The 9,186-nt window shown below is 35.0% G+C and overlaps 1 protein-coding gene across 1 annotated transcript; it reads right to left on the bottom strand.

Annotated features, from left to right (window-relative positions):
- Positions 1-6,972: 6,972 nt before the first annotated feature.
- LOC107761921 (putative dolichyl-diphosphooligosaccharide--protein glycosyltransferase subunit 3B) lies at positions 6,973-8,261 on the bottom strand. The gene has a single exon (XM_016580214.2). It carries the CDS (start codon positions 8,205-8,207, stop codon positions 7,173-7,175), a length of 1,035 nt encoding a protein of 344 aa, XP_016435700.1. The 5' UTR covers positions 8,208-8,261; the 3' UTR covers positions 6,973-7,172.
- Positions 8,262-9,186: the final 925 nt, after the last annotated feature.

Genomic DNA, 9,186 nt, shown 5'->3' on the forward strand with positions numbered 1-9,186 from the left:
AAAATTTAAATGCTTACGAATATCATACTTCAAATGCTCATCAGTGATAGACTTGCCGAAACTTAAAGCCTACGCTAATTTTTGTTTACAAATGGTCTTCAGTCTTAAATTATTTTTTGTCTCAACAAAGTGTATTACATAAATAAGAACCTAATTGAACATGGGAAAGTTAAAAGCAATGTTTTAAAAGGCACGAAGCAAAGTGTTTTATTTGATAGGGGACGCGTAAATCTTGAGACATTATGCTTAAGCCCACGTATCTTAACTTTTAATATTTTATAAATTAATATAATAAAAATAAATATTTAAAGAATGTAAAATAACATATAAATTATAATTTATTAAAAATTCAAGAAAATATAAAATAATGGAATATACAGAAATTCTTCATCTTAAAAAGCTAATCAAAATCTTGACTAAGATTTAATCAGAATTGCTTCATCTTAAGAAAAAAAAATTAATCAGACTTTTAAAAGATAGAGTAGAAATTTATAAACTAACATGAAGAGCAAAAAAATTGATGAAAAGAAAAAAGCAAAGAAGGAACCTATGATCAGACGCGTCGAACCAAAGCAAACGATGGAAAATGATGCATTTATATTATTATTATTATTATTATAGAGAGCAAATTGATCATTTTCCCTTTTAATGATGCATTTTTTTATCATTTATTATTATAGATAGCAAATTTATCATTTTCCCTTTTACCCGGTAGACGACAAAGAGAAAAAAAAAACTTGGCCCACAATAAAAATTTGTTGACTTAGAAGTAGTTTTCAAAAGTTTTGCCAAACACTAATTACTGCTCAAAAGTGCTTTTTTAAATTAATTAACCAAACACAAACTGCTTCTCACAAAAATATTTTTTTTAAAAGAGTAATCTACACGGTGTGCCCACAGGAAATGCTAGTTCACTCCTTATACCTTTGAAATATTTTACTTATCTTGTATACCTATTTCATAAAAGTTTATTATTTTTTAAACTTTTAATATCATTATATGCCATTAAATAAATCCCACCTTTTAAGGAACTAAATTATCTCTCATTCCAACTTAATAAATCTCTTAAAACACTCCATCATCCCACCACCCCAGTAATTTCTTTATGACGTCCTCCATAATCTTTTTCTTCTATCTATGTAATCAAAAGATAAACAAAATAACGTGACAATATTTTTATTTGGAATATAATATATAAACTAAAATAAAATATTAGAATATGTTATTCAAACCAATATACCACAATATCCTAATGAAAAATACATTATTCAAATCAAACAACGATGATATTCCAATTTGGAATATTCAAATCAAACATAACACAATATTCTAATTTGGAATACAATATTCCAATCAAACATACCACAATATTCTTGGAGTACAGTATTCAAACCAGATTTTTTCAAAAAAAAAAATGTAGAATATTTGGTTTGTATATTGTATTCTAAATTAAAATATTGTTTGAATATTATATTTCTAATTAGAATATTATAGTATGTTGTGTTTGAATATTGTATTCCAAATTAGAATATTATGGTATATTTAGTTTGAGTGTTGTGTTTCCAAATTAGAATATTATAGTATTTGAATAATGCATTACAAATTAAAATATTATGGTATATTTAGTTTGAATAATATATTCTAAATTAGAATATTGTGATATGCTTGATTTAGATAGCATATTTGTCATTAGAATATTGTAATATATACGATTTGAATTGTATTTCAAATTAGAATATTGTGGTATGTTCAAAATATATGTGAAGATTTGAAAGTATAGAGTATACAATATCGAAAATGAGGTTCCGATGGAAAATAGGAATATGGTTTAATTAGGGGAGATGTGAATCTCAAGTAATTTCTTTATAGGTATACAATGTAACTTTCATAATTAAGGCATAGTGAGGAAAGAGACTTATAGAGGGGTATACCGCATTAAAACCTCTTTTTGAAAAGTAATTTTGAGAAAAATACTAAAAATAAGCTGATTTTAGAAGCTTGGCCAAACAGGCTATTACTTTACTCCCTAAATCGCCCCGATTCATTTTTTACTATGCCCCGCCCAAAACTCGCCTTAGTACTCACCCAAAAAAGCCTTTTAAAACATTGGTCAAAAGTATTGTACTAGTGTTAAACGCTTTTCCACCGATTTATTTCTTCCTCATTTTTTGTAGGAGGAAACCACTTGCCTCGAAAATGTTTTGGATGTTTGGTTGGTGAAAAACATTTGATAAGTCTCAGCAATGTACTGAAAATTTTAAGCATCAAAGAATGATAATAATGTCTGAGTATCAAGAAAGAATATCAATAGCAGCCAAAAATGCAAAGGTCATCTACCTCTGCTGCACTTGTGTACTCAGTCTATGGGACTCGAAATTGACAAGAAGAATCTTATAAGCCCATACAAGGATTGAAACACTTCCAACATCTAATTCTCTGCCTCAAATTTTCTAGTTATCTCTAAAAGGCATAATCTGAAGCATAGACTCAATTCTCAAACTCAAAACAATAACAACAAGAGCAAGATAACAAAGATTAGGTGTGTTGCTTTGAGCCTTCTCTCTATAAATGGCTGTTAGGAAAACTTAAAAAAAAAAGTGACACAGGTCCCTTCTTCTCTATCCCTTCTGTGCAACAGTAACTAAATGAAAAGGCAAAAGGACAGCCCGGTGCATGAAATATCTCGCGTTTGCGCAGGGTCCAAGGAAGGGCCGCACCCTAAGGGTATGTTATGTAGGCAGCCTACTTTGATGCAAGCACCAGTGGCTGATTCCACGGCTCGAACCCATGACCTATAGGTCACACGGAGACAACCGGTAACAGTAACTAAATGGTTAGGAAAAATCATGAAATACTTAACTAACTCAACAGCGAGCCACAATTTTAGCATGAATCCTGAGAGACTTCTTTGTTTGTTAAAACTCCTTCAATCACACATTAAATTTTGTTTCTCTTTCAAACTGTTGAACTCACATACTAGTTATTAACAAATACAATTTTCATGAGAATTATTACTAACTAACCTTATCAAAAAGAAAATTATCACTCACTATAAATTGTGTTCTTTATGTTTGATATAATTTTAAGTTTCACAGAATGTCAAAAAGCAGATGACTGACAGTATCTTTTTCCTTTTGTTGGACACAAATTGGATTCATAGTCCGCGTTACACAGCTTACGCTAAAATATTTTAACTCTCTAGGTTATTTTACAAGTCTTAATCCTGTCCTTTCTGAAGAAACTTGATCCTAGGTCATTTTCTAACTTCCTTAAAGTCTTACGCTAGTGTTCGGAAGGGGGAATTTCTTTTGTTGGTTCTAGATTCATTCAGTGAACTTCTATACTGTGAAGCTGCAGGTCAGCTCTACAATCCTTTTCCCCTTGCATTCTTCCAAGTCGTCAATTTCACAGTCTTCATCAAAGTGACAAGAAATATCAAGAAGCTACTAGCAGCTTAGCTAACATTTCTGCCACTATCATATGAAATCATTAACAATTTCCTTTATCAGCATAGCAGACAGGATTCAAGAAGTGGTACTATTACGGATATAGTGTTCCTGCCATTACAGTCCAAAATCTATCCTAACCAGTCATTGCCTCCCCCACTCCCTTAGTCTCTGCATGTGAGCACATGTATGGGTGTGTGCACGCACCAATATTTTTTTCCTTTCCAGCTATTACCTTCCTTTCCCAGACATGATACCTCCTTTCAAAATTAAAAAGATGACTTTCAGGTAACCAATCAGCTCCGATCTCCAAAGGCGAATAGGTCTAACCAGCTAATGTCCTCCTATCCACCTTCATACCCACTAGTTGAAGCAGAATGATATCATCCTAGTAAAATTGCACCCTCATGTGCACCCTCAAGAAGTATAGAACGATTAACTGTCGTGACTCTGATATGCAACACGCTAAACCCCCAGCCACAGTAGCATCAGTTTCAAGCAGACCAAATCTTTGGTTTACTCCCATATCAATTTAGCTGGTATAATTCACTAGCAGCTTACAGACAGCTGAGATACTGTAATAGATACGTATCTTTGTCAAATCAGAGGCAAATCCCACGATAGCAAAACACGGAAGACACTGATGCATAAGAGAGCATGCCTTAGACCCTAGTGACACATTTTAAACTATGTTGCGCGGACTTTTCAAAATCCTTGCCGCATCCGTATCGATACGACATGGGTGTGGGTGCGGTTGTGGGATCCACACTGAATTTGGCCAACTTACCTTGACTACATCTACTACCTAGAAGTGATGATTTATTGGGTATTTGATTTGTGATTTTGGGTTGATATAGCATATATAGAGTTACATAAAGTATGTTAATGTTTTGCTATTACGCGAGATATATTATGAATAAAGCATTAGATGTTTATAAGGAATTCAATATTTTTAGTTTTAGTTCAATAATATACATTTATTGGCCGTATCCCACCACCCGTATTCACAGTCAGATCCATAGCTCTAAATCCTAAAATTCATGGGATGAAGAATCCAACCTCTAAGTTTTAAAATTGTGCAGACATGTCTCAAAGCGGACAATATAACCAGTGTGCAAAGAACGCCCAATTGATAGACAAATCCCACATTATTTAGATATGTCCTGAGAGACACGTCCACCACTAACTAAATTGGGGATTTTTTTTTATTTTTTTTTTTTTTGGGGGGGGGGGGGGGGGGGCTAGCGAGGACACTGACTCCCTAAGATATATTAACATCCTAAGCAAATCTTACATCGACAAAGCACAGAAGAGATACTAGGTAAAGAAACAAGCTTTAGACTTTAGTGACATTTTAAAGTCGTCCAGACCTAGAGCCTAAGCGGAGAATATCACCTAGGGTAGGGATGTTACAATCTTCTCCCAGTTTAGAGAAGTATTGTCACCTAATATAGCCTCCACCCAATTTCAAACTGTATCAAGGGTAATTTTGGGCTAGGTTAAGAGAGAATATAGGTTTTATAGCCATCCCATCGTTTCTAAAGCATCGTATCATCGTCAAAGTAAGTTTGTAGTCCAACTATCTCATCAAGAGAATGTTCGTGAACCTCTTAGGCATCATTACACTAAATGCCAATTTAAAACTACATGGAAGATCAGAAAACAAATGTAAATGCAAGGATTGACAAGTAAAAAGTAAAATAACAGCTACCCTCATCTTGCAATGTTTTTTGCTGGAAAGCTTATAGAAGAGACTAAAGGTGATGCAATTAAGTGGTAATCACAAGCAAAGTTGCTCCGACAGAGCAATTTAAGGGTGCGAATTTAAGTGCCGCACCCGTGTCGATACGACACTAGTATGGGTGTTGGTATGGGATTTAGTCAAACAATTTTGGGTACTTTGACCATGACGGACGTAAAAATTCGAGACGAGATACAATTTGTTTCCCGAAATCAGAACCAAAACTAGGGTAAATTTGAAGAAACTAACATATCGTATCTAGGAAATTAATCCTTTACTTATCTACAACTTGAGAATAAAAAAGTAATCCACACTTTACAAGCCATACGTTAGTATATAAATTTCTCCTAATTTAGAGATATTTTTCATATTGTTATTTTTTTGAATTATTTTTAGCCGGATCCTCATACCCAATGTTTTGGATAGCATGTGGCGACAAATAGCGACGAGGGCCCGCTTCACTGAGGCGAGAGGCGTGCAGCGAAGCGCTCGCCTTTTTTATGTGAAGCGACAATTTATACAAAAAAATAAAATATTATATATATAACTAAAAACTCAATAACAATGATATATTAATAAATATATCAATTCGCAATATGCAATTAATTCTACTCTATAACTGAAAAAGGAGGAAATTTCAGGTTTGAAGTTCTCTGCCTCTGCCTCTACAAAAACAGGGTGCAGTACAGCTGCTCAATAAAAAACAGAGCAACAAAAAAAGAAGAAGAAGAGAAGACCAGAAGAAGAAAGAAGAAGAACGGAAAAAAAACAGAGAATAAAAAGACTCTCTGTCCTTTTTTGCTGCACTGTTGCTCGACAACAAGCAGAGCAAAAAATTAGAAAGATGAAGAGAAGATCAGAAGGAAAGAAAAACGAAAAAAAAAACAGAGCAACAGACAGACTCTGTTCTGCACTGTTGCTCAGCAAAAAACAGAGCAAAAAAATAGAAAGAAGAAGAGAAGAAGAAGGAAAAAGAAGAAAGAAAGAGAGGAGAAAGAAGAAGAGAAGCTTACCTGGGCTGGGTGGACTTGGGTGCTCTGTTGTTGGAAGGTTGAAGAAGAAAGAAACGTGAAATCACTGCAAGCCCTAATGTTTTAAACCCTAATCTGCGCCCTTTTCGTTCTTTTTTTCAAAAAGCGACGCCACAGCTCGCCTTTCGCTACACAAGCAGAGGCGCTCGCCTTTTACAATTGCAATGCAACTGAGGCGAGCGCTATTTATAACACTGCCCATACCCGTATCCGTACTAGATTCCGTGTCCCCGAATCTTAGAATTTACGTCTCCAAGGATCTGACCTCTAGATCGGCACCCGTTTCCGAGTAACTTATATCACAAGCATTCAACTAATTAAGATAAAAGTTTTAGTTACTGCTATACTCAACTACCTGAGTTTTCAAATCTTTTATAACCGAGAAACTGCTACATCTAGCTTTGAGAGCAAGGAATTCAAAACATAACAAATGTCAGAGCAGTAAAGGAAATGGAGAGATGCTTCATCTTTTCTTATAACCAACAAACTGTTGTTTCAGTTTTGAAACTAGCCAATATGGATCCACCCCTCTTCCCTTCTCCACTTAAATACAAGGCTTAGGGTACAGCAGGATTCGAGCTTGTGATGTGCGCCTAGTTGCCTACCACACATCCTGTACCATACTACCTTTGCCATTGAACTAAAGCACTAGGGCCCTAATTTCTCATCACATACCACATAGAATATCGTGAGAGTAAGCAAGGAATTCAAAACATAATAAATGTCAAAGCAGTAAGCAAATGGATAGATAGATTACAAAGTACAAAATAGTACGTAATCCATTTTCAAAACTTCAATTAGAACATGAAATGCTTCCATACAAGTCATAAAATCCACCCATCTCGAAACAAGCTAAAACTTCTCTGTCAACATATTGTATAAACTGGTACAGATCTCTTACCTAATGATAGCAGCCAAATGACTCGGTCAGTAAGACATACCACATTGGCACGATCAATTCCAACTCGAAGGCCAGTAAGCATGAATACCATATCCGGTCTTCCAATTATCCAAATGAATCACCTTCTTCACAGCCCAAAACGAAACGAACAATGCAAAAAGCATCACCACCCTCTGCACAGTCCTACTCTTTAGCCTCACAAGAACATGAATCATAAAAGCCAACAACAACCCGACAATGGAGTACAAGAACCCGACCGCGAATCCTTCAGCTCCCAACTGCATCCCTGAACCTTGGTAAAAGTAAACCAACTTCCCCGGATCCTCTCTATCCACCATAAACATCGGCATTTTCCTAATTATATTAAACATTGCACCCGAAACACTGAAAAAGTAGATGAAAATCGACCCGGCCATCCACACGTGCTTATCGTGCAAAATGGTATCACCCGAAACAATCTTTTTCACCAAAAACGGACTTAAAACCAGCCCTAGAGCAACAATACCCATAATCTGTTTCTTCGAAATCATCGGTGGTCTGTGAATGGGACCCACATTAATCTTTGCCTTAGCTTCAACAAATTCAGCCATTGATTCAGCTAACCTGGCTAAATCAGAACCATCCATTTGAATCGAATCTTTTTTAAGATCAATAGCTGAAGGTGGGATTAAACGTAAATGGGGTAATGAATTAACCCCGAATAAAGCGAATGAAGTTTGTGATTCTTGAAATTCGATAGTGAAAAAAAACAGCTTGACGTTTTCAGGGTTATTTGTGTAAAAAGAGGAGGATAGAAGGTTAAATTCATCTTTCAGAGTGGGGAGTGAGAGTTCAGGTTTTGAATGGAGTTGTTTAGCGTCGAAGAATATGACGAAATTGAAGGGTCGTGGGGTTTTAACGGTGAGGATTCGCCGGAGGAGTTGGTCGGAAAGGTGGATTACGCCGGTGGGAGATTGAGATCGGAGATCGGTTAGCTCCGAGTGAATGTCGCCGCCGTTGGAGGAGGAGGAAAAGGAGTGGTTGATGGGTACGAGGAGTACGAGGATGGCGATGAGGAAAAAGGATGTTGGGGTTGTAGAGATCGCCATTTGTAGGTGAGAAAATGGAGGAGTTGGATGCAGGAAAAAAGGGTTTCAGTGTAGTAAGCGGAAGACTTGGGACAGGACTAGATATCGGGTCGGGTCGGATCGGGTCTCTGTCTGACTAGGATGAAGTGTATTGTCAGAGAAGCCAATATATTTATGACACGTGACAAGGGTAGGGTCCTGGACTAAAAAAAAAAAGTACTAGCCTTTAGGGTTTAGGGGTGTCAATGGATATTTGAAAACCAACTAAATTGACTAAATTGACCGCACTAAACCGATTTTTAAGTTTCTTTTAAAGAAACCGTATGTTTTTATATAAATCTATAACCGTACCAATAATTATGGTAGGTTTTCTATTTTATAAAAATAAACCGAAAAAATATCGAACCGTACCGAATAAATTTTACATGTGGAAAATATATTTATATAGTAAGTTTAAAACTAATAAAGCATTAAATTTTCATTGGGCCTTGAAATTATGAAAACTGTTACAAGCCAATAAGTAATTAAACTTAAAATACTAATCCTAAAACTTATTATGCTACTTATACTTAAACCAAGTTATTTCAAATATCTTAATTAATAAGACACAAAGTATTGTAGCGATTATGAGTAGCAAATTACAATGTATTGAATATGTTTCCTTTCATATAATTTAGATTTATCTTTTTGAATATTTAATATTGACTTTATTCTTGAGTCCCAACTTGGTTAATATCTTTCCAATCATGTTATTTATATTTTCTTTGTTTTTACTTGGTTTCTTTTACGTTCCTGTCAAATAGTTGTGTATCTATACTCTAGCCATCTTTCATGTTTTTCAATTCATTACCTTTTAAACAGTAAAAATGTCTAGAGAGTTTTGCTAAGTCCTATAAAAGAATGTATGTTATTGCATTCTACTTTTACTAGTGAATTTTACATGACATTTAAAAAAATACTGAAAATTAACCGAACCGTACCGATACCGAAATGGAACCGA

The sequence above is a fragment of the Nicotiana tabacum genome, chromosome 21 (genome assembly GCF_000715075.1).
Source record: "Nicotiana tabacum cultivar K326 chromosome 21, ASM71507v2, whole genome shotgun sequence".
Lineage (NCBI taxonomy): Eukaryota > Viridiplantae > Streptophyta > Magnoliopsida > Solanales > Solanaceae > Nicotiana > Nicotiana tabacum.